The 26442-nt window shown below is 49.1% G+C and overlaps 1 protein-coding gene across 1 annotated transcript in view; it reads right to left on the reverse strand.

Annotated features, from left to right (window-relative positions):
* LOC126428021 (uncharacterized) overlaps positions 1 to 26442 on the reverse strand; it is a 121018-nt gene that overhangs the window by 33591 nt on the left and 60985 nt on the right. The window contains exon 3 of the mRNA XM_050089901.1: positions 11320 to 11619. Coding sequence (XP_049945858.1) covers positions 11320 to 11619 — 300 coding nt within the window. The remainder of the gene's footprint in view (positions 1 to 11319; positions 11620 to 26442) is intronic.

Consider the following 26442-nt stretch of genomic DNA (forward strand, 5'->3'; position numbering starts at 1 on the left):
AACAACAAAAATCAACGTAGTGCCTATTATTGAACGTCATCAGGTCGCTCATTGAGCATTCCTACGCAGTACTGTTACTGGTGACGCGTTATGATGCCTTTATCGCTGACTTCCTACGAAGAAATGAAAGGCTGAGCCCCACCAAAAGACGTAGACTAGAGCAAAGAGTATTGTGAACATAATATTTTACATTTCAGAGCTCCATAAGTGTTATGGACTACGAATTCTGCCCCAAGGGGTGTGCGCAACACAGCTGGAATTTGTCAACAACTGAGACACCTTTTGGTCGCAGTGTAAGAAAGTCGAGCAACAAAACTACATCACCTGTGCTACTGCATGATAACTCATTCTGTTGACTTGAGAAACAAAACTATCCAGGAGATCGAGAGACTACTTTGCTATCAGACACTTGTATTGATACGGAAGTCCTCTCTCAAGCACTTGTCACTCTCGTCATACATTCGTAAAATATTACCTTTCCCGCTCTTGATCGATCAACCGTCAAGGCAATTCATTTCTAGACGACAATTCCTTGCAACTACTATGGTTTAATGACATCGTTAAAACAAGTAGGTTTCTACTGGCGTAGAATTTGTGAACAACTGTTGCATTGTCAGATTGTTGTAGATATCGTGAAAGAAAATTCAGCTGCTGATTACTAAACGCAACAGTAATCGTCAAAGAGAAATTAAACTAATAGTAAAGTGAATATTTTATTTGCATTTTCCAATACAAATTAAATTCAGCTTACTACAGAAACATCACGACGGTAGTCCATCTTAATAAAGCATTAAGTTCAAAAATGGTTCAAAGGTCTCTGAGCACTATGGTACTTAACTTCTGAGGTCATCAGTCCCCTAGAACTTAGATTTAACTAGTTCTAACCTAAAGACATCACACACATCCATGCCCGAGGCAGGAGTCGAACCTGCATCCGTAGTGGTCGCGCGGTTCGGTGGCGTTCCTCTGGCTCCCGGGACACGCTGGTATCTGTGGGAATGAGGCGGCCGATATAGCGGCCAAGGCTGCAGTCTCTCTTCCTCGGCCAGCTACTCAGTCGCTTCCCTTCACCGACCTACGGAGCGGTTTATGTCGCCAAGTTGCTCATTTATGGCATGCGCATTGGTCAACACTTCCCCATAATAAAGTGCGGGAAGTGAAAGCCCTTCCTTGCGCTTGGACCTCTTCCTCCCGAACGCGTCGTCGGGAGGAGGTAATTTTAGCTAGACTCCGGATAGGGCACTGTCTTTTTAGCCATCGACATCTTTTAAGCGGCGATCCTACCCCACTCTGAGCCCACTGCTCTCAGCTGTGGACGGTCAGACACCTTTTAATTGAATGCCCCTATTTTAATCCGTTACGCTCCCGTCTACAGCTATCGCCTGATCCATCGTCGATTTTAGCAGATGACACGCGCTCAGCCGACCGCGTTCTCCAGTTTATTAGTGACAGTGAAATGACGTCAGTCATTTGAAGCTTTTTTTTGGGGACAACCAACCCCTTTCTGTAGTGGATTTTTAAGCATTCCTTCTGCTTTTAGTTTCTCAAATTTTATGACTGTTCCCATTGCTGCAGGTTTTAAATTTCGGTTTTTTCCTGTTTCCTAAGGCACGGGCTGGGCGCTAATGACCATAGTTTTGCGCCCTAAAACCACCAAAAAAAAGTCCGAAGCTGAGGCATATTACAAGTGTTAAAACCACTCAGGCAGATTTATTTTTTAATACGTAAAGTAAGTTGCTAATAACTTTGAGTGTGAGGTTATTGGAGTTGGTTTTAAATATAGTGTAGTTAACATAAAGACCAACTAATACTTCAGTAATCCTGCCGAGATAAAGTTTAAGGGCGAACACCTAGATCGTGAGGCCAGTATGAAGTCTCAGGCACTGGAAAAGGAATTGCAACTAAGTTTAAAATGTATAGGCCCTATGTAACAAGTGACTGGATTGGAGCAAGCAAGTTGAACAATTCACAGCGGTTTTGTGTCACCACCTCCTTCAAAATACAGCTACATTTAGGGAATAACATATGCATAAAACAGATATTAAATTTTTTCACATTGAAATAGGAGTCTTTACCCAAGTTGAAATGTTAAACTTCATCTCCAAATTTAATCTTTCTAATAAACTTGTCTGCAGCCCTTGCTCTTAATTTGGTTCAAAGAAAGACACTGGGTGTTGGAAAGGTACATTCTCACCCTGTGAACTTACCTGCAACTGCAGGAACAAACTTCATTAAATTCTTCAGTTTTAGCTTTGTAAGAGCCTTAGCAGTGCATTAGCAAGTGGTCTCGGGAAATGCTAGTGCGTACAGTGAGCAGTGAGCGGCTATTGCAGGGGATGTGTGCTCATGGTCACAGTCAGATGGCATTTCCTGAAGCTGTTCAGGAAATTGTTGTTGTGGTCTTCAGTCCTGAGACTGGTTTGATGCAGCTCTCCATGCTACTCTATCCTGTGCAAGCTGCTTCATCTCCCAGTACCTACTAAAGCCTACATCCTTCTGAATTCAGTAAATTATAAGTGTGCAAATATGTGGTGGAAGCTACTGTATTCTGTTGAAATTCAAATAGATTTATCTATGGTTTTACATGTGGCATTGCCAGTAAATATTAAATCATATAATGTTGGTGTAAATACAGTTACATTGTTATGTAGACAAGCTGTTTCTTCCACATACTTAATTCAGTGTTTAAAGTTACACAGACTGCAAATATTTAAAAAAGTTACAACTTGCATTATTACGACACATTTTTAATAAAAGATCTGTGTTATAGGAAGCATTTTCCTTTTGGTATTTATCTACAATATTTTACTGACAAATTCATAAAAATGAGCATTTGCTGAGCTGGAAACTTCTCTTGCGTTCTGGCATTGGCCCACGGTCTGAACGAAAACCAGCTCCTCAAAACTGTGTGCAGTTGTTTTGCTACATGTTAAATATTTTATGTTGCAGTCTTGAGGGATCCTTCCCCTCCTCCTTGAATCTTGGGTTCGCCTCGTCAGGTTACATGAAACATTTGTACATGTTTGTTTTGCTCATACTTGTACAACATTTCACATGCCCCACATACTATTGGATGAGTAATAAAATCTCAACAGTTTTAGTCCTCTCAAAGTGCAGGTGGCTCTTTTAATTGCATTAATTAAAAGTTCTAAATAACAGAGCAAAATTTGCTAGTTGGGATGGTTCATTTTTAGCAGGAGACAGGAACGTACATGTACATATATCTACAATCAACAACAAAAAACGAAAATAATCACTGCATTTGGAACAAATTTTTCAAACTACCAAACTTGCATGGGTTCCACCGCTGGTCATGGCTCTTTCTGGTTTTTTGGTCTTAAATTTGGTTGGTATTCTTTGCTCATTCCAGTTTTGATCAACATGTTTTCACAAAGTTTATTATGTAAAAGATATCACACAACAGATTATAGTATGTCTACATCATCACACATAATCAACTGTTATTACATACATAGAATTTTTTTTCCTTCAGCCTAAGCTCATGTAATATTCTAGATAGTATGCCTGTTATTTTTCAAGTGAGGACAGTCAGTCAATGATAATCCAAGTCGAGGTGATAAAGATAATACTTCCAGTATTTAAAGTAGGTTTTAGTATAAAGAAATGCTATGTTTCAGAAATAACTTACATTCACACACCATTTTAATCATTACAAAGCTTTGTGCCTTAATGGTATCAAATCAGTAACTGTGCTCCATCCAAGTCACAGACATATTGCTACCAGTATGACCTGTTCCTCTGTCACCTTTCTGTAGACAAATGAATGAACAAATAGTTGACGATCTATAAGATTTAAATGTAGTAGTGGGTGATGATGAAATTCTGGTTAAAAATGTGGTCTCTGAAGCATTAAATTGTTAATTACTGTGCATGTATCAACAAAACTAAATCTGTGTTTCCAACAAACAGAAACTAACATGATAACAAAGACCATTGATATCACTTCCAAGACTGGCATAAATGTGAGTTACATCTCTAGCATCAAAAGATTGACAAAGAAAACACAGTGAAATACTTGCAGTAAGTGAAAAGTATCTGCAACAAAAGATAAATGACTTGTTTGTCATACACTGTGGGCTTACACTATAAAGGCTCACAAAAAAAGTAAATTTTAGTAAGGATTATGCTCTGTTATAATGTATTGCACTAACATATCATTCTTCAATATTGTTTTGACAGATCAACATATACTATAACACTTAACTTTGCACAGTTACAAAGTGAATGAAATAAAATGTTTGGGCTCCGATTCATGTTCCTAGTCATATCCCATACGTCCTAAATAACTTATTCTGGCAAAATTATTCTTAGCATGAATTTAGCAAAATGTAAAATATGTGAGCATTTTGGTGTTTCATAATCATCATAAAGTTACGTGGTCTTGTTTGCTTTCATAGAGGTAACTAGGCACTTTCAACACACCCCCCAGGGGATCCACAACTCTTTTGTGGATACGTGCGTAGCGAGCACGGGGCCCCGAGCTAATGTGGCCTTCCTTCCTTTCCGGGCTGCATACCTTCCCTTTCCGCATCCTTCACCATCCCCTGTCTTCACCCCCCCCCCCCCCCCCCCCCCCCTCACCTCTGGCTGTTTCCTTCACTTTCTCCCCCTCTGGGAGTATGGTTGCGCCTACATCCGGAGACGGACGCTTGTAAATGTACCGCATTCTTCTTCTTCCTTGCTTGTATGTCTTCTTCCTTCCTTTGTCCTTCTCCTTTCCTTACCTCTTCTCTTTACCCTTTTCTCCGCTGCGGCGTTTGAGACCCCCTCTTCTTTCCTTTCCCTTTCTCTTTCTTCCTCCCTGTGCGTGTCTGAAGGCCGACCCACGCACTTCCATGCGTAGCCGGTGACGGGGTAACGCGTAATTCCCCGCCCCGGGTAGACAGGTAGGACACGTACGTACCCCCTGGTAAAGGCCAGGCCCAGGGAGGGGTGATTACCCGAGCTGATACCTTCCGAAAGTGCCGATTGGTCCCGCCGTCCGTTTGTCGGGAGGTGTGACCTGAGGTGTGAACAATCACCTAAGGCGGGTGTGCCCTCGGTGAGGGCCCCCACAAGGGAGGAGCGCGCCATCGGAGACGCCGGTAATCATGGGGGATTCTTCCGCAATGGTTTCCTCACCTTCCACTATGTCTGCTCACAAACGTAAGTTCACTGAGTCTCAGCCACAGACGGTTCTTCCATCGTTGCCACAGTTCCTTGTTGTTTCTCGGTCTGACGAAGGTCACAACTTTTCCACGGTCAACCCTTTCATTATTCAGAAAGGTGTCGACGCAATTGCGGGTCCTGTACAGTCTTGTTCCAGATTACGGAATGGCACCCTGTTGTTGGAAACACACAGTGCCCTCCAGGCTCAAAAATTGCTGCGTACTTCTCTGCTCCACACCTTCCCTGTCCGGGTGGAACCGCACCGTACCTTAAATTCCTCGCGTGGAGTCGTTTATACACGCTCCCTCGATGGATTGTCTGACGAAGAAATTCAGCACTACCTGTCCGACCAGGGCGTCACCGCTGTTCATCGGGTTATGAAAAGGGTTGACTCGAACATCATTCCAACCCGCACTGTCTTCTTGACATTTGACAAAGTTCAACTCCCATCAAAAATCAAAGCAGGCTATGAGATAATTTCCGTTCGCCCTTATGTCCCGAACCCTACGCGTTGCTATCGATGTCAGCGGTTCAATCACACCAGCCAGTCCTGTTCCAATCCGGCCAAATGTGTTACGTGTGGCAGGGATGCCCATGAGGGTGCTTGTCCACCTCCATCCCCTCGCTGCATCAACTGTATGGGTGACCACGCTGCTTCCTCTCGAGATTGCCCTGTTTTTAAGGACGAAAAGCTGATCCAGGAAATAAGAGTGAAGGAAAAGGTGTCGACCTTTGCTGCTTGAAAGTTACTCGCCAGTCGACAGCCCACCGTGCCTCAGAAAGGAAAATACAGCGCTGTCCTTGCTTCTCCTCGGCCAACAAAGGAGGCGGCCACGCAGACTTGCGATCTCACATTTAGTACCACGGTCGTCAGATCGGCCAGCGCAAAGATCGCCCGTTCAACCTCACCTCTTTCGCCTGCCCACTCTATGGCTCACCCTTCGTCGGGTTCTGCTAAATCTCGAGCCCAAAAGTCAGACGCCAAGTCTTCCAAAAAAGAGCATTCTCGTGAAGAGTTTTTACGTACTGCAACTTCACAACCATCGGTTCCTCCTTCATCTAAACATACCTCCAAGAAGGCTACGAAGAAACACAGTTCCTCTCCTTCTCCGCCAAGGCGTGCCCCATCTACAGCACCACCTGGCGGAAATCGCCCTCGGCCATCTTCTGTGTCGCCGAGGCGCACTGTTGGTGGCCGGTCAACTGGCCGATCGTTGGTGGCAGGAGCTGCTCCTGACCAACCTATGGATCAGGATCTTCTGCCTTCGACTGAATGCCATTCCATCCTGTCGGTCGCAAGCTCTGAGCAGTCGTTGAGTTGACAGCACCCTTGGTGACGTTCCTCCATTTCTGTTCACCCTATGTCCATTATCCACTGGAATATCCGCGGCATTCGCGCCAATCCTGAGGAATTGTCGATCCTCTTACGATCCTACTCGCCGGTCATCTTCTGTCTTCAGGAAACAAAGCTGCGTCCCCATGACCGCTTTGTTCTCCCTCATTTTCAGTCCGTCCGATATGACCTCCCCTCTGTTGAAGGCACTCCAGCCCATGGAGGACTCATGATTCTGCTCCATGATACTCTCCATTATCACCCAATCCCCTTAAACATTCCTTTCCAAGCTGTCGCCGTCCGTCTTTCCCTTTCTGGATACACGTTCTCTCATTGTACGGTATACATTCCATCGTCTACACCAATGGCACGAGCTGATCTCCTTCATCTTCTTGATCAGCTTCCACCCCCCTATTTGCTGGTTGGGGACTTCAATGCCCACCACCCGCTTTGGGGATCTCCACATCCTTGTCCACGTGGCTCACTATTGCTAGACGTCTTCCACCAAGCGGATCTAGTCTGCCTCAACACTGGGGTAACCACATTTTTGTCTGCCTCCACGGCAAATTTATCCCATTTGGACCTTGCGGTCGGTACTGTTCCGCTAGCTCGGCGCTTCGAATGGTTCGCCCTTGATGATACACACTCGAGTGACCACTTTCCATGTGTTCTTCGACTGCAGCCTCAACTGCCATATATGCGCTCACGACGCTGGAAGTTTGCCCAAGCCGATTGGACACTTTTTTCGTCTCTAGCGACATTCGATGACCGTCGCTTTCCCAGCGTCGACGATGAGGTCACACATTTTACCGACGTTATTCTCACAGCTGCGGAACGTTCAATACCACGCACCTCCGAATTGCCCCGGCGCCCTCCAGTTCCTTGGTGGAACGAGGCATGCCGTGACGCAATACGTGAGCGGCGACGTGCTCTTCGCATTTTCCGTCACCATCCAACTTTGTCCAACTGTATCCGATATAAGCAGCTCCGTGCGCGATGCCGTCGCGTCATCCGCGATAGCAAGAAGGCAAGCTGGAAATTCTTTACTAGCTCATTTAACAACTTCACTCCCTCCTCGGAAGTTTGGAGTCGGCTTCGACGGTTCTCAGGCGCGCCTAGTTTCTCCCCGGTCTCTGGGCTCACTGTCGCGCATGATACCTTAGTGGACCCCGTCGCAATTTCTAACTCATTGGGTCAGCACTTTGCTGAGATTTCGAGCTCTTCAAATTACCCGCCAGCGTTTCTCCCGAAGAAACGTGCAGCGGAAGTGCGACATCTTGCTTTCTCCTCTCAAAATCGCGAAAGCTACAATACTGTTTTCTCCATGCGCGAACTCCAACATGCACTCTCTTCTTCTCGCTCCTCCGCCCCAGGACCGGATGGTATCCATGTCCAAATGTTGCTGCATTTATCAACCCATAGCCTGTGTTACCTCCTTCGCCTTTATAATCGAATTTGGACCGACAGTACCTTTCCCAGGCGATGGCGGGAAGCTATTGTCGTTCCCGTTCCGAAACCTGGAAAGGACAAACATCTCCCCTCTAGCTATCGCCCCATTTCTCTCACGAGTAGTGTCTGTAAGGTTTTGGAGCGTATGGTGAATTACCGTTTAGCTTGGTGGCTGGAGTCCCGCAGTCTTTTAACACCAGCCCAATGCGGATTCCGAAAGCATCGTTCTGCTGTTGACCATCTTGTTGCTCTCTCCACTTATATCATGAACAATTTTCTCCGGAAACGCCAAACGGTAGCAATATTTTTTGATCTGGAGAGAGCGTACGATACCTGTTGGAGGACAGGCATCCTCCGCACACTGTTCTCTTGGGGCTTTAGAGGCCGGCTGCCCCTTTTTCTTCGCGAATTTATGGCAGAGCGCACATTTAGGGTGCGGGTGAACACTACTCTCTCCCGTACTTTCTCCCAAGAAAACTGGGTACCCCAGGGCTCCGTGCTGAGTGTTGTACTGTTTGCCATCGCCATTAATCCAATTATGGATTGTCTCCTTCCTGATGTCTCGGGCTCCCTCTTTGTGGACGATTTTGCGATCTACTACAGCTCTCAACGGACCAGCCTTCTTGAAAGACGTCTTCAAGGATGTCTCGATCGCCTCCACTCGTGGAGCATCGAAACCGGCTTCCGTTTCTCACCCAGTAAGACCGTTTGTGTTAATTTTTGGCGACGTAAGGAGTTTCTTCCGCCCTCCTTACATCTAGGTCCTGTCAACCTTCCGTTTTCCGACGTCGCTAAATTCTTGGGTCTTATGTTTGACAGAAAACTGTGCTGGTCCTCCCACGTTTCCTATCTTTCGGCTCGCTGTCTGCGTTCCCTTAACACCCTTCGTGTCCTGAATGGTACCTCTTGGGGAGCGGACCGGGTGGTCCTTCTCCGCCTCTATCGCGCCTTAGTGCGCTCGAAATTGGATTATGGAAGCATAGTCTACTCCTCTGCTCGGCCGTCTATTCTTCGGCGTCTCGACTCTATCCACCACCGTGGATTACGTTTAGTGTCTGGAGCTTTTTACACCAGCCCTGTGGAAAGCCTTTATGCTGAGACTGCTGAACCTCCGCTGTCCAATCGGCGGGCAGTCCTTCTGAGTCGTTATGCTAGCCATCTGTCTTCCATGCCTGCTAATCCAGCGTATAACCTTTTTTTCGACGAGTCCTTTGATGTCGGGTATGCAGGCCGCTCCTCCTCCCTACTACCCCCGGGAGTCCGCTTCCGTCAACTGCTCCATTCTCTTTCCTTCCGCTTTCCTAAAACCTTCTTGACAACTTGGGGTACAGCACCGCCTTGGCACCGTCCCCGGATCGACTTGCTCAGAGACCTATGTCAATTTCCCAAGGATGGTACCCCTACACTTGTTTACCGTCGGGCATTTGCTGCTCTATGTGCACAAATGACGGAAGCCACATTTATTTACACCGATGGCTCGAAAACATCGTTAGGTGTAGGGAGTGCCTATATTGTTGGCGACACCCCAAATCACTTTCGGCTTCCCGACCAGTGTTCGGTTTATACTGCGGAGCTTTACGCTGTTCTCCAGGCTGTCCACTACACCCGCCGCCATCAGCGGATACAGTACGTAATCTGCTCAGATTCTCTCAGCTCTCTCCTCAGTCTCCAAGCTCTTTACCCTGTGCACCCTCTGGTCCACCGGATTCAGGACTGTCTGCGCTTGCTCCACCTGGGGGGCGTCTCAGTGGCGTTCCTCTGGCTCCCGGGACACGCTGGTATCTGTGGAAATGAGGCGGCCGATATAGCAGCCAAGGCTGCAGTCTCTCTTCCTCGGCCAGCTCTTCAGTCTCTTCCGTTTACCGATCTACGGAGCGGTTTATGTCGCCAAGTTACTCATTTATGGCATGCGCATTGGTCAACACTTCCCCACAATAAATTGCGGGAAGTGAAAGCCGTTCCTTGCGCTTGGACCTCTTCCTCCCGAACGCGTCGTCGGGAGGAGGTAATTTTAGCCCGACTCCGGATAGGGCACTGTCTTTTTAGTCATCGACATCTTTTAAGCGGTGATCCTCCCCCACTCTGTCCCCACTGCTCTCAGCTGTGGACGGTCAGACACCTTTTAATTGAATGCCCCTATTTTAATCCGTTACGCTCCCGTCTACAGCTATCGCCTGATCTATCGTCGATTTTAGCAGATGACACGCGCTCAGCTGACCGCGTTCTACAGTTTATTAGAGACAGTGAAATGACGTCAGTCATTTGAAGCTTTTTTTTGGGGGGACAACCAACCCCTTTCTATAGTGGACTTTTAAGCATTCCTTCTGCCTTTAGTTTCTCAAATTTTCTGACTTTGTTTCCATTGCTGCTGATTTTAAATTTCGTTTTTTTCCTGTTTTCTACGTCACGGGCTGGGCGCTAATGACCATAGAAGTTTTGCGCCCTAAAACCACAAACAAAAAAAAAAAACTTTCAACACAACCAAACCTCACACAGGTCCAGAATTTTCTGCAACAGAGTGTACGCATGTAAGAAACATATTGAAGAGGATAATTATTCTTGTTCATGTACAACTATTCTGATTATGAGCAGTTTAACAATGTACTGCGTTCTAATGATGTATCACTTACCAGCAACAGTGTCTAATCACAGGTACCATTGGCATTCAGAAATATTAGTTTTTCTGTATTCGATGGCTTGAGGTGGGTTCTTCTGTCTTTTATTAAATGTCCTGTGCCTTGTGAGAGGGTCTTCGCAAAAACTGAAGTTGCTACAACATTAAATCTCTCTTGGACTACTTTTGCAATGGTTTGGCGTGGTGGTAACAAAATCAGTAAATATGCTCAAGGATCTTCATTTCTACTGATAACTGAGCTGTCAACATGCCTTTGAACCTCTACAATAGCACATGACTGTGCATGTTTCACTAACTTATCAAATATGCCCCACACAGAGAAGGACTCAGTTGCCAAATTATTTGGCTCAACAGATTGTGAACGCTGAATACCTACTGGCCTACATTTTTCCAGTTTCTGGGCAACAATATTAACTGTTTCTTCGTGTTGTCTGCTGGATCCACGTTTCAAATTGCTGGCATTTCAGAACCAGGGTAGCAAGGGTAATGGATTTGCTCTGCTCAAGATTCGAAAACCGGTTTGTAAGCCCCTCTTTCAGTGCATCAACATCTTTCATTGAAACTTCATGCAACTGCATTTCGGCTATTTCGTCACACACTGCCAGAAGGCCACGTGTCAGGACTATAACCTGAAAATTTAGACAAATATGCTAACTACACAACACATAAGAAAAGTACACAATAAAATGACATTGAACGTACAGGAGCCAAATAAAGTAAATTATTCACTTACCAAGCTGCCAGTTGGGTACTCCTCTGCACTGAGCTGCCTCGAAACCTGCTCAAACGGTTTCAAAATCGAACAGAGTGCGGAGCAGATTTCCCACTCATCATTTGACTGTAACAGGCCCACAGAACTTCCGTCACTAAGGGCAACTGTATTTTTCACTGCCTCTGACAATTCAACAATACGTTCCAACATAACAGGGTTGAATTCCACCTTGTGGGCAAGTCCTGGATCAGTTTCTTGATGTTTACTTTGCCACTGTTCTGTCGGCATGTTAAGAGCCATGCTGTTGCACTGCTGCTCCTCCTTTAAAAAAAAAAAAACTGTTGTGACTTTCTGAACATTTGTAAGTGCATCCTGCACAACTAAATTAAGAGTACGAGCATAACAACCAAAATGTTTCCATTTGAGAATGGTGCAAACAGACAATGCACCAAATATGAAAAATGCTGTGACCACCATTAAAATTTTGTCACCAAGACTGATTAAATTTGTAATTTTAAAGCTGTGTACAAATTTGTACTGCTGGAATGCAGTCATTTCAGTGGTGCCGATACCAGCTCAGACTATAATCTGAATTGTTCATTTATGAAGTGTTGTTAAAGTTACTCGGCTGTGACTTGACAGATTTCTGGATGTCAGCTTCTAATGAGACAGATTGTCTTTATGCCTTGCAGAAGCAAATGAGAAAGTACAAAAAAAGATGCATGTGCTGCTGGCAACATCACGTTTGTTACAGTCCTTCTACTCGGTATTTCATAAGCGGCATTCAGTGCATGTACAAAACTACGAAATCCTGAGTATTATCACTGTAATTATTATTTTATTACCATTATGTTGTTGTTGTTGTCTTCAGTCTTGACACTGGTTTGATGCAGCTCTGCACGCTACTCTATCCTGTGCAAGCTTCATCTCCCAGTACTTACTGCAGCCTACATCCTTCTGAATCTGCTTAGTGTATTCATTTCTTGGTCTCCCTGTACGATTTTTACCCTCCACGCTGCCCTCCAATACTAAATTGGTGATCCCTTGATGCCTCAGAACATGTCCTACCAACCGGTCCCTTCACATAAATACTTGAATACATAAAAGCAAAATATAATTATGCAACACATTGACGACGCCAATTGTATGGATGTGGTGTGCGTACTGTAAGACCTTCGGTACAGACCCCATCAGATTATTTGACTTGCCGCTCTATCCCCCCCCTGCGGGTCCGGGGGTTAGAATAGGCCCGAGGTATTCCTGCCTGTCGTTAGAGGCGACTAAAAGGAGTCCCTCCCCCTCAAGGGGTAGTTAGCGCCTGCGTCCGGAGACGGACGGTTCCATGACCTATATTTGCGGACAATTTGGTTTTTCACTTCTGGTTTCTTCCTTCCTTTGGTTGGTTCCTTTCTTTGTTCTTCTCCATCTCACTGTCTTACTTGCCTCCTTCTCCTTGCCTCCTCCTTGCCTTCTCTGGTCTCCGCCTCGGCGTTTGAGACAGTCTGTCCTCTCTCTCTCTCCCTCTCTCTCTTCTTTTTCCTCTTCTTCCTTCCTCCCTGTGCTTACCTGAAGGCCGACCCACGCACTTCCATGTGTAGCCGGTGACGGGGTAACACGTAATTCCCCGCCCTGGGTAGACATGTAAGGCACGCACGTACCCCCTGGTAAAGGCCAGGCCCAGGGAGGGGTGATTGCCTGAGCTGATACCTTCTGACCATGCCGATTGGTCCCTCCGTCTGTTTCTCGGGAGGTGTGACCTGAGGTGTAAACATTCACCTAAGGCGGGAGCGCCCTCTGATAGGGTCCCCACAAGGAAGGAGCGCGCTATCGGAGACGCTGGCAATCGTGGGGGATTCCTCCGCAGTGGATTTCTTCTCCTCTCTCGACGTCCGCCCACAAACGGAAACTTGACCAGCCACCAGTGACAAAAGTACTACCGCCTGCCCCACCGTTCCTCACAGTTTCTCGATCTGAGGACAGAAAGGATTTTTCCTCTGTCAACCCTTTCGTTATCCAGAAGGGCGTAGATGCCATACCCGGATTTGTCAAGTCTTGTACCAGGTTGCGTAATGGTACCTTGTTAATAGAAACTGAGAGCGCCTTTCAGGCACAAAAACTGCTTCGGGCCACACTCCTGTACACGTTCCCTGTCCGGGTGGAGGCTCACCGCACTTTGAATTCGTCTCGTGGTGTGGTATACACTAGATCACTCGACGGATTGACTGACGAGGAGATTCAGTCTTTTCTCGCTGAGCAGGGCGCGACGGCTGTCCATAGGGTCATGAAAAAGGTCACCAATGACCTTGTACTGACCCGGACACTTTTCTTGACCTTTGATAGTATACAGTCCCCGTCGCGCATCAAAACGGGCTAAGAGGTTATTTCTGTTCACCCCTATGTCCCGACACCGATGCGCTGCTACCAGTGTCATTGTTTTAATCACACTCGCCAGTCTTGTTCCAATGCGTCTAAATGTGTCACTCGTGGCAGGGATGCCCATGAGGGTGACTGTCCACCTCCGTCTCCTCGTTGTGTGAACTGTCAGGGTGACCATGCAGCGTCCTCCCGCGACTGCCCCATCTACAAGGAAGAACGCTGTATACAGGGAATTCGGGTCAAAGAGAAAGTGTCCACCTCGGCTGCTCGCAAGCTATTGGCTAGTAGGAAGCCCACGCTGCTCCCAGCGAGGAAATACAGTAGTGTCCTCGCCTCTCCTCGGACTACCAGGGAGGTGGCAACCCAGACATGCGATCTGACCTTCAGCACCACGGTCGTCCGTTCGGCCAGTGCTAAGATCGCGCGGTCGACGTCTCCTCTTCCTCCCATCACCCCTCAGACACAAGCACCTTCATCAGCTTCTGCCAAGACGAAGACCCAGAAGTCAGGCCTTCAAGAAGGAACCGTCCCGTGCAGACTTCCTACGTACCTCGAACTCCCAGCCGTCTACCAGTACTTCCACCAAACGACCTTCCAAGAAGGCTCATAGGAAGCACAGTTCTCCTTCCCCGCCACGGCGCATTTCTTCTCCTGCGCCACCCAGCGGTTGCCGCCCCAGGCCGTCATCCGTTTCGCCTGGCCGCACCGCTGGTAGCCGACCATGTGGCCGTTCACCGGCGGAGGAAGCTCCCCCTCCCGGCCATCTTACCAAGATGGCCGATGCACCTATAGAAGCAATGGACGATGACTGTCCGCCTACTGATAGCGGCGGCAGTGCTCGCTCGAAGCCAGGCCCTCAGCGGCCTTAGAGGTGACCCCTTCTTTCATCTTAGTTTTCTTCTTACGATGGAACTTATTCACTGGGATATTCGCAGCATTCGCTCCAACCGAGAGGACTTGAAGTTGCTGCTCCGTTCGTCGTAGCCCTCCAGGAAACGAAGCTATGCCCATGCGATCAAATTGCCTCGGCACACTACACCTCTGTGCGTTTTGACCTACCCCCTGTGGCAGGTATTCCGGCTCATGGAGGGGTTATGTTGCTGGTCCGGAATGATATTTACTATGATCCCATCACATTGCACACCGGCCTGTAGGCAGTTGCCATTCGAATTACTCTCCCCACTTTTATATTTTTCATTTGTACCGTTTACACTCCATCGTCTGCCGTTACCAGGGCAGACATGATGCAACTTGTTGCTCAGCTACCTGCACCACTTTTGTTAACTGGAGACTTCAATGCCCACCATCCCCTTTGGGGCTCTCCAGCATCCTGCCCGAGGGGCTCCTTGTTAGCAGACCTTTTCAACCAGCTCGATCTTCTCTGCCTCAATACTGGCGCCCCTACTTTTCTTTCGGACACATCTCACACCTATTCCCATTTAGACCTCTCTATATGTACTACCCAACTTGCAAGCCGGTTTGAGTGGTATGCACTTTCTGATACATATTCGAGCGACCACTTCCCGTGTGTTATCCATCTCCTGCAGCATACCCCCTCTCCGTGCTCATCTAGTTGGACCATCTCCAAAGCAGACTGGGGGCTCTTCTCTTCCAGGGCGACCTTTCAGGATCAAACCTATACAAGCTGCGATCGTCAGGTCGCACACCTCACGGAAGTCATTCTCACTGCTGCTGAATATTCCATCCCTCACCCTACTTCTTCTCCACGTCGCGTACCGGTCCCCTGGTGGACTGCAGCATGTAGAGACGCTTCGCGTGCTCGTCGACGTGCTTTACGCACCTTTAAACGCCACCCTACAGTGGCAAATTGTATCAATTATAAACGATTACGTGCGCAGTGTCATCGTATTATTAAAGAAAGCAAGAAAGCCAGCTGGGCTGCTTTCACAAGCACCTTCAACAGTTTTACTCCTTCTGTTGTCTGGGGTATCCTGCGCCAGCTATCTGGTACTAAGGTCCACTCACCAGTTTCTGGCTTGACGGTCGCGAATGACGTCCTTGTGGCCCCTGAGGATGTCTCCAATGCCTTCGGCCGCTTTTTCGCCGAGGTTTCGAGCTCCGCTCATTACCACCCTGTCTTCCTCCCCCGCAAACAGGCAGAGGAGGCTAGGCCACCTAACTTCCGCTCCTCGAATCGTGAAAGTTATAATGCCCCATTCACCATGCGGGAACTCGAAAATGCACTTGCCTGGTCACGGTCCTCCGCTCCACGGCCTGATTCTATTCATATTCAGATGCTGAAGAACCTTTCTCCTGCGGGTAAAGGTTTCCTTCTTCGTACTTATAATCGCTTCTGGATTGAGGGACATGTTCCCGCATGCTGGCGCGAGTCTATTGTTGTACCGATTCCTAAGCCGGGGAAGGACAAGCACTTGCCTTCCAGTTATTGACCCATCTCGCTTACCAGCTGTGTCTGTAGGGTGATGGTTAACTCTCGTTTGGTTTGGCTGCTCGTATCTCGACGCCTACTTACCAATGTACAATGTAGATTTCGTAGCCGCCCCTCTGTTGGCCATCTGGTTACCTTGTCGACCTTCATTATGAATAACTTCTTGCGGAAGCGCCCGACCGCGGCTTTGTTCTTTGATTTGGAGAAGGCTTACGACACCTGTTGGAGGGCGGGCATTCTCCGCACCATGCATACATGGGGCCTTCGCGGTCGCCTTCCTCTTTTTATTCGTTCCTTTTTAATGGATCGACAGTTCAGGGTACGTGTGGGTTCTGTCCTGTCCGACACCTTTCGCCAGGAGAATGGGGTGCCACAGGGCTCAGTCTTGAGCGTCGCTCTCTTCGCCATCGCGATCAATCCAATAATGGATTGCCTCCCAGCTGATGTATCAGGCTCCCTTTTCGTGGACGATTTTACCATCTATTGCAGCGCGCAGCGTACGTGTTTCCTGGAGTGCTGTCTTCAGCGTTCTCTTGACCGTCTTTACTCCTGGAGTGTCACCTATGGCTTCCGTTTTTCTGCCGAGAAGACGGTCTGTATTAACTTCTGGCGCTACAAAGAGTTTCTCCCACCGTCCTTACGACTCGGTCCCTTTGCTCTCCCATTCGTGGAGACAACAAAATTTTTAGGTCTTACATTTGACAGGAAACTTAGCTGGTCTCCACATGTCATATTTGGCTGCCCGTTGTGCCACTGAGAACACGGAGGACATTTAGAGAACGGGTACGTCGTGGGGAGCGGATCGAACCATCCTACTTCGCCTATATTGGTCGATCGTCCGCTCAAAGCTGGATTATGGGAGCTTTGTATACTCCTCTGCACGGCCGTCCATCTTACGCCGCCTGAACTCCATACAACATCGGGGTTTACGTCTTGCGACCGGAGCATTTTATACTAGTCCCGTCGAGAGTCTTCCTGCTGAAGCCGGTGAATTGCCACTCACCTACCGGTGCGATATACTGCTGTGTCGGTATGCCTGTCGGCTACTGTCAATGCCCGACCACCCGTCTTATCGTTCCCTTTTTGACGACTCTCTCGACCGTCAATACGAGTTGTATGTCTCTGCCCTGCTACCCCCTGGAGTTCGCTTTCGTCGCCTCCTTCAACACCTTAATTTTTCACTCCCTGCAACCTTTCGAGTGGGCGAGAGCCACACGCCACCTTGGCTCCAGGCTCAGGTTCGCGTTCACCTTGACCTCAGCTCGCTCCCAAAGGAGATTACCCCCCGTTCGGTATACCACTCCCGTTTTGTCGAACTTCGTTCGAAGTTGATTAATATGACCTTCATTTATACAGATGGTTCTAAGACCAATGACGGCGTCAGGTGTTCTTTTATTGTCGGGGCACAAAGTTTCAAATACCGGCTCCGTGGCCATTGTTCGGTCTTCACAGCTGAGCTCTTTGCCCTCTACCAGGCTGTTCTTTAAATCTGCCACGACCGACATTCTGCTTACGTCATCTGCTCCGATTCCCTGAGCGCCATCCAGAGCCTCAGTGATCCATATCCGGTTCACCCTTTCGTGCACCGGATCCAACGCTCTCTTCAGCTGCTGGCGGACGACGGTTCTCCAGTTCTCCAGTTACTTTTATGCGGGTTCCTGGCCATGTCGGTATCCCTGGGAACGAAGCTGCAGATGCCGTGGCCAAGGCTGCGGTCCTCCAGCCTCGGACAGCTTTTTGTTGCGTCCCTTCGTCCGATTTTAGCAGGGTGATTTGTCGGCGCATCTTATCTCTGTGGCATGCCGATTGGGCTGCACTTACCGACAACAAGCTTCGGGCCTTAAAACCTCTTCCCGTGGCTTGGACGTCCTCCTCACGCCCTTCTCGGCGGGAGGAGGTCGTTTTAGCCCGGTTAAGAATTGGACACTGCCGGTTCAGCCATCGCCATCTGCTGACGGCTGCGCCGGCGCCGTTCTGCCAATGTGGGCACTTGCTGACGGTTAGACACATTTTAATGTCCTGTCCAGATCTTAACACACTGCGCCTCGATCTTAACCTGCCAAATACTTTCGATGCCATTTTAGCGGATGACCCACGAGCAGCTGCTCGTGTTCTTCGTTTTATCAATTTGACAAACCTAGCTAAGGACATTTGATGATGCTGTTTTTTAATCCTATGCCTGTCAGTCTGTCTTTTAGCGTGTTTTCCCTTTTAGTTGTTGTGGTCAACTTGTGCCTCGCGGTGTATTCTTAGAGTAGTCAGGGCGCTAATGACCATTGAAGTTGTGCGCCCTAAAACCACAAAAAAAAAGTTACTTTTATGTGGGTTCCTGGCCGTGTCGGTATCCTTGGGATCGAAGCTGCAGATGCCACGGCCAAGGCTGCGGTCCTCCAGCCTCGGACAGCTTCTTGTTGTGTGCCTTCATCTGATTGTAGCAGGGTCATTTGTCGGCACATTTTATCGCTGTGGCATGCCGATTGGGCTCCACTTACGGACAACAAGCTTCGGGCCTCGAAACCTCTCCCCATGGCTCGGACGACCTCTTCACATCCTTCTCGGCGGGAGGCCCCCCCAGGGGGTCCACAACTCTTTCGTGGATACGTGCGTGGCGAGCACGGGGCCCCGAGCCATTGCAGCCTTCTTTCTCTCCCGGGCTGCATTTCCTTTCCCTTCCCCTCCTTTCCCCTCCATACCCCTTTCCCCTCGCCCTCTCCTCTCTCTCTATTGGTGTCCTTGCTTATGTTGGCCCCCGCTATCCTCCTGGTTCTGTTGGTTTTACACTCCGGCTTTGTTGCGTAATCATTTCCTCCTTTTGGCATTCCTTGGTCCCCCTCTGGGGTTTGACCTCCATTCCAAACCACCTTTTCTTTTACGTCGTTGTCTGATGCTAGGGTGCATAGCCAGCACGGTAGCCAGCCCGTGTGGTGGGGTCGCTATGTACCCTTTTGGTTGAGCCCCCTGAACACACAGGGATCACACTTCTGATACCTGAGCTGTGACCTCCTCATGCATGCCTTGGAGTGGTTGCTCGTCATCCTGGAGCATCGGAACTCCCGGCAATGGCCGCCGTGCCAGACGGCCCTTGCTGTGGCTGGGTGGCGCCCGTGAGGAGAGCCCCTGATCGGAGTGGGTGGTATCAGGGCAGACGCTATGCAGATGAAACGCATACGGGTTCAAAACTCTGGCCGCTCTTCTGCGGCCGTCTCTCTGCGTGGTACTGATTCCTCAAGTGCTGCTTCTCTTGCCCCTTCGGCCTTCCCTTCCGTGGCTACCCCCTGGGAGGAGGGTCAGGCGCGTCGTCTAGGGGCAAAACCTTTCCCCCGTTATCTAGTTTGCACCAGGACTGATGGAGATACTTTCACCAGTGTCAAACCTTTATTCTTTGTGGAACACATTGAAGACAAGTTCGGCGAAGTGGACTCCCTGAGCAAGATGCGGTCGGGTTCGTTACTGATAAAAACTGCTTCGGCTGCCCAATCTGCGGCCCTTCGTGCCTGTACCCATCTTGGCACAATTCCCGTGTCCATTACCCCTCACCAGTCTCTAAATATGGTACAAGGAGTGATTTTTCACAGAGACCTCCTCCTTCAAACTGATGAGGAACTTCGGGACAATCTCGGACGGCGGGGTGTTCACTTTGTTCGGCGTGTTCAGAAGGGTCCTAAAGATAATCGTATTGATACTGGTGCCTTTATCCTGGCCTTTGAAGGGGATACCCTTCCTGAGAAAGTTAAGATTATGGTCTATCGCTGTGATGTGAAGCCGTACATCCCACCTCCTATGCGGTGTTTTAAGTGCTTGCGTTTTGGCCACATGTCTTCTCGCTGTACCCAGGACCCTCTCTGTGGTGACTGTGGACGTCCACTCCATGAGGGGAGTCCCTGTGTTCCCCCTCCTGTATGTGTAAATTGTCATGGTAGTCATTCTCCTCGTTCAGCAGATTGCCCAGTCTATAAGAAAGAAAAAAGATACAGGAGTATAAGTCTCTTGATCGTTTAAGCTACACAGAGGCCCGTAAGAAATACCCACGATTGCACCCTGTGTCCATGACATCTAGTTACGCCTTGGTTACATCTTCATCCCTTCCTCCCCCTTCCTTACCCTCATCCCGGACCCCTCTCCTTCCCCCCTCCCCTGCGGCTCCCACACCTTCTCCTCTGGGCGCTGCTCCCCCTCACCAGCCGGAGAAGTGTCCCACTTCTTCGGCGTCTGCCGGTCAAGGGCGCCTCTCCCGGGATGCACCTTCCCGGCACCTTCCAGGTCAAAGGTCTGCTGCAGCGCGGCGACCGCGAGAGCCGCGGTCTATCGGCCCCCCGGTCTCTTTCTGTTCCTGATCTTGCTGCAGCTGTCTCCATTATGCCACACAGCCCTCCTCGATCTCAGCCTGAAAAGAAGAAGAAACATAAGTCCCGGGACAAAGAGCCTCTGGTGTCACCGGAGGTCCCTTCCCCGGCTTCACAACCGGATTCTGACCTGTCGTTTATGGATGTCGCCCCCTCCTTGTCGGTGACGGGTGGGGACCCGGCGGTATGACTGGATTTAGCGTGTTCAGCCCTCATTTAAACCATCGTTCTGTGGTTCTCCAATGGAACTGTAATGGCTACTATCGTCACCTTCCGGAATTGAAATCCCTTCTTTCGTCCTACTCAGCAGCTTGTGTGATTCTCCAGGAATCTCATTTTACTGATGCTCACTCACCGACCCTCCGTGGGTTCCGTGTTTTCTGTCGAAATCGGGTCGGACCCTTGCGGGCTTCTGGTGGCGTTTGTACATTGGTCCGTACAGACATTGCTAGCACGTGGATTCCTCTCCACACTACATTGGAAGCGGTTGCTGTTAGGGTCCACTTAGACTCTGCAGTCACAGTATGCAATCTTTATCTCCCTCCTGACAGGACTCTTACACCTGCTGCCTTAACCACCCTTCTTCAGCAACTTCCTCCTCCCTTCCTCCTCCTTGGGGATTTTAATGCTCATCATCCTTTGTGGGGCAGTGCCTTTCCATCTAGACGAGGTCTTCTTATAGACCAATTTATTGCAGACCACGACCTGTGCCTTCTTAATGATGGCTCCCCTACTCATTTCAGTGCTGGTCATGGTACCTTTTCTGCCATTGATCTTTCTCTTTCTTCTCCCTCTCTCCTCCCTTCATTACACTGGTCGCCACACGACGACCTTTGTGATAGTGACCATTTCCCGTTGATTATCACGCTCCCTTCACGCTCCCTGATGGACAGGTTACCTCGTTGGTCTTTCCACCGCGCCGATTGGCCTCTATATACTGCACAGGTCGAGTTTTCTCCCTCTTTGTCGGGTTGTATTGATGACGTCCTACGTGACGTGTCTACCGCGATTGTTCGCGCTGCTAACCTTGCTGTCCCGCGCTCATCTGGACAATTTCGTCGTCGGCAAGTCCCGTGGTGGAGTACGGCCATTGCCATTGCCATCCGTGACCGCCGTCGAGCTTTGCAACACTTTAAGAGGCACCCATCCGTAGCCAGCCTTACTACCTTTAAACGCCTCTGTGCTAAAGCCCGTTATTTAATCAAACAGGGTAAGCGGATATGTTGGGAACGATTCGTTTCTTCCCTTGGTTCCACTGTCCCTCTGTCACGGGTATGGGCTATGCTTCGCTCTCTCCAAGGTTGCCATCGGCAGTCCACCCTCCCAGGCCTTCACCTCCCAGATGGCATTTGTACGGACCCATTAGTTCTCGCAGAACATCTTGCGACCCATTTTGCAGTGGCATCAGCGTCGGCCTCCTATCCAGCTGCTTTCCTTCATCAAAAACAGCAGGCTGAAGCTGTCACCTTATGTTTCACCACTTGTGAGTCAGAATCTTACAACGAACCTTTCACTGAATGGGAATTTCTTTCTGCTCTATCTTCTTCTCATGATACGGCCCCTGGCCCAGATTCCATTCATAACCAGCTGCTTCAACATCTCAGTGCTCCACAACGGCACCATCTTCTTTGGGTGTTTAACCGTATCTGGCTCCAGGGTGACTTCCCTTCTCAGTGGAGGGATAGCATTGTGGTTCCTGTCCTTAAGCCTGGTCAGAACCCCCTATCTGTTGACAGCTATCGGCCAATTAGTTTGACCAATGTTGGTTGTAAGTTACTTGAACGGCTGGTAGCCCGTCGGCTCACTTGGGTCCTCGAATCTCGGGATCTATTGTCCCCTTACCAGTGTGGCTTTCGAGAGGGACGATCTCCAATCGATCATTTGCTTCGCTTGGAATCCGCAGTTCGGCAGGCTTTTTCCCAGCGCCGCCATTTGGTTGCAGTGTTTTTTGACCTTCGCAAGGCCTATGACACAGCCTGGCGCCATCACATCTTACTAACCCTTCATCAGTGGGGTCTTCGGGGCCCACTCCCGATTTTTATCCGCCAGTTCCTGATCCATCGGTCATTCAGAGTTCGAGTTGGTACTGCTTTTAGTTCTCCACGGACCCAGGAGACGGGCATCCCACAGGGTTCTGTCTTGAGTGTCCTTTTCCTCATTGCTATCGATGGACTTGTGGCCTCTGTCGGTCCCTTGGTCGCCCCTGCCCTGTATGTGGATGATTTCTGCATTTGGGTTACTTCCTCCTCGATGCCATCTGCAGAACGGCAGCTCCAGGTGGCTATACGGCGTGCCTCTGCATGGACCCTCTCACACGGGTTTCAAATCTCTCCTTTAAAATCGCGGGTGGTCCACTTCTGTCGCCGTACTACGGTCCACCCTGATCCAGAGCTCTATCTCGCTGCACAAAGATTGCCTGTGGTTCCACAGTTTCGTTTCCTAGGTCTTCTTTTCGACAACAAGCTCACTTGGCTGCCCCATATCAGACTCCTGAAGGTAGGATGTTTCCGTAAACTCAATGTCCTTCGCTTCCTTGCCCACTCCTCTTGGGGTGCGGACCGTTCCCTCCTCCTCCGTCTTTATCGTGCTCTAGTTCTGTCACGTTTGGACTATGGTTGTCAAGTTTATGGTTCAGCTGCTCCTTCCACGCTGCACGTTCTGGATCCAGTCCACCATCGTGGTATCCGTTTGGCCACCGGTGCATTCCCTACTAGCCCTGTTGATAGTCTCCTGGTTGAAGCTGGGATCCCCCCCCTTTCTGTTCGGCGGTCCCAGCTTCTGGTGTCTTATGCCCTTACTATCCGTTCTTCTCCCGCTCATCCTTCCTATTCTATCCTATTCCCAGACCATGGACGTCGCCCACCTGACTCCCGCCCTCGGGCGGGTTTACTGGTTGGGCTGCGCCTTGCGTCTCTTAACCGTGATTTTCGGCTTCCTTCTTTGTCCTGTCTTCCTCGCTCCCTCCCCTCTACCCCTCCTTGGTTAGTTCCTCGGCCTCGAATTCGGATGGATCTCCGCCGCGGTCCGAAAGATTCCATCCCCCCGGTGGTGTTCCGTTCCTTTTTCCGCCAAATTTTATGGGAGTTTCGGGATGCTGTTGTTTTTTACACTGATGGCTCTAAATCTGCTGATCATGTTGGGTATGCCTTCACGTCCTTTGTTGGAACGGAAAATCATCTACTGCCTCCCTCATGTGGGGTGTTTACTGCGGAATTGATGGCAATTTCCCGGGCCCTTACCTTTATTAAACAATCTCAACACAACCGCGTTTTGTTATGTACGGACTCATTGAGTGGCCTTCTTGCTATTGACCGGTGTTTTTCGCGCCATCCCTTGGTCTCTGCCATCCATGACCATCTCGCTGATCTTCACCGTGCTGCTTGTTCCATTGATTTCCTATGGGTCCCGGGCCATGTGGGTATCCCGGGTAATGAGCTCGCTGATCGTTTGGCTGGGGGAGCAGTTACTTACCCCCCGTTTTCTGTAACCCCTCCTGCAGCGGATTTACGGCTTCACATCAAATCCCACTTTGCACAGTCATGGGCCAATTCTTGGGAGGCTACTCCACTGTCTAATAAACTTCGTGCCATTAAGGTGAATCCAGGACCATGGCGTTCTTCCTTTAGCCTCTCCCGCAAGGACTCGACCACACTGTGTCGTCTCCGCATTGGCCATACCAGGCTGACCCATGGTTTCCTTTTGCGTGATGAGCCACCCCCGCTATGTGGTTGTGGAGCCTTCCAGTCAGTGGCCCACATTTTGGTTGAATGCCCCCTTCTTTTGGCTCTGCGTGCTAAGTACAGACTCCCCCACACTTTACCTTTGATGTTGGCTGACGATTCCCGGATGGTCTCTCTGGTTCTAGGTTTCCTCCGGCAGAGTGGTTTTTATTCTCAGTTTTAAAGTTTTTAATCTCCCTCTGGTGTTGGGGCAGGGCGGTGAGTGTTTGGGTGTCTCCCACTGTAGGCAGTGTTCAGAGATTCCCGATTCACCTCCCTGACCGGAATCCTCTTTTCTTTCCCTTTTACTCTGTTTTTACCCCTTCTTTTTAAGGCTTGGTTAGTTTTTCTATTCCCATCCGTACTTTCTGCATTATAGCAGTTGTACCTTTTAAGTCACGGGTGGTCTTGCCTATGCTGCTTCAGCATAGTGTTGGGTCCGTTCTCTTGCCAACTTCCCTCATTTGTTTTTACTAATGACAACGTGACTGCCCTTTTACGTTTCCCCTTTTTCCGTTTTATTTTTCTGACTATACTGAGATGTCCCGTTAGCAGAATGGAGTCTATTTGAAACAAGGGACTGATGACCTTGCTGTTTGGTCCCTTTAACCTCAAACCAAACCAACCATCGGCGGGAGGCGGTCGTTTTGGCCAGGTTACGAATTGGACACTGCCGGTTCAGCCATCGCCATCTGCTGACGGCTGCGCCGGCGCCGTTCTGCCCATGTGGGCAATTGCTGACGGTCCGCCACATTTTAACGTCCTGTCCGGGTTTTAACACACTGCGTCTTGATCTTGGCCTGCCATGTACTCTCGATGCCGTTTTAGCGGATGACCCACGAGCAGCTGCTCGCGTTCTTCGTTTTATCAACTTGACAAACCTCTCTAAGGACATTTGATGATGCTGTTTTTTTAATCCTATGCCTGTCAGTGTCTTTTATCGTGTTTTCCCTTTTAGTTGCTGTTTTAAACTTGTGCATCGCGGTGCATTGCTAACGTAGTCTGGGCGCTAATGACCGTTGAAGTTGTGTGCCCTAAAACCACAAAAAAAAACGGACGCCATTCTGAGTAGACAGGCAGTCAGTGCTGCCCCCACTGCCGGGGAAACACTTGGCTTCGTCGCGCTGTGACGTGCTCCACTTGTCCTCCTCGCAGACAAACTAAGGGGAGGCAGCACTGAGAGTTACTCAGCCACTTCGGGACGTGGTGGAAGACGGCTGTCGGGTTGACGCAGCGAGTGTGGGACCGGACCTATCGCACGGAGGTCTACGACTTGGCTCTGAACGGAAGGCACCGTAGCAAGCAAGCGGTGGGAAGTGGGCGTCCTGTAATGTGTGTGAAGGAGTAACGATTTTTGCACTGGATGTCCCAGTGGTTCCCGAGAGTTCCGTTGGCTGCTTACGGAGAAGAGAATTGGTAAGAGCTCGTGTCTACGCTCTTTTTCGTACGGTGTTGCTGCCTGCCGTTATAAACGGGTGAAAATCAGGCGCTTGTATTGGCTATACGGGAACTGGTGATGTGAAATTACATTTGTGATTGAGTCTCAGTTGCACTGTGGCAATTTAGAGGCGAAAATTGTGGCTGTTTCATTAGGTCTGGTTCTCTGCTGTGCAACTAAGCACCATCATGTTGGTCTAAGTGATACGTTCTCCACGTTTCGTCTATGGCTTTGCGAATCGAAATCGTGGGGGAGTACACGTGTGAGTAATTTGCTATTGTATTGATGGTTATGTTGTAAAGACTGTTGTCTGGTGTGTTAAATCACGCGCTGATTTGTAGCCAGTCTAAGGAGAAGTTACCATTACTACTTGCTTATGTGCTACTGTCCTTATGATTGGCGTTGTTTGTCTTTCGATTGTGGCTGTGCTCACGTTTAAAAAAAAATTACGGCTACTATTCATAAGGGTTGTCTAGTAAGCAAATCGCTTAAGCTTCTATCATATGCTCGTCCGTTTGCCTATCACATTGGCTTTCTATGCAGTAACTGAAGGAATGTGTATGGTGGTTCAAGATTGTAGGCTGACGAGTATTTGAACTGGTGTTGAGGTTAAGGGCGAGATCAGCATCCCGCACGCTGCACGTGGTTAAATGTTCCGCTATTGGGGAGCCGGCTCTCTGTTCTTGGATTTTGTAAGGATACGTGATGGGTGCATCGCTGTAGTTTTTCGCGTGCTACATTGCGGGGTGTCGGTGCTAGGGATAGACTTGTGATATATGTTGAAAGGGAATTAACTGTACCAAACTTAAGAGAGCTTTTAGTTTGGTTTAGGTCTGTACATGGAATGATATTTTGTCG

The sequence above is a fragment of the Schistocerca serialis genome, chromosome 12 (assembly GCF_023864345.2).
Source record: "Schistocerca serialis cubense isolate TAMUIC-IGC-003099 chromosome 12, iqSchSeri2.2, whole genome shotgun sequence".
Lineage (NCBI taxonomy): Eukaryota > Metazoa > Arthropoda > Insecta > Orthoptera > Acrididae > Schistocerca > Schistocerca serialis.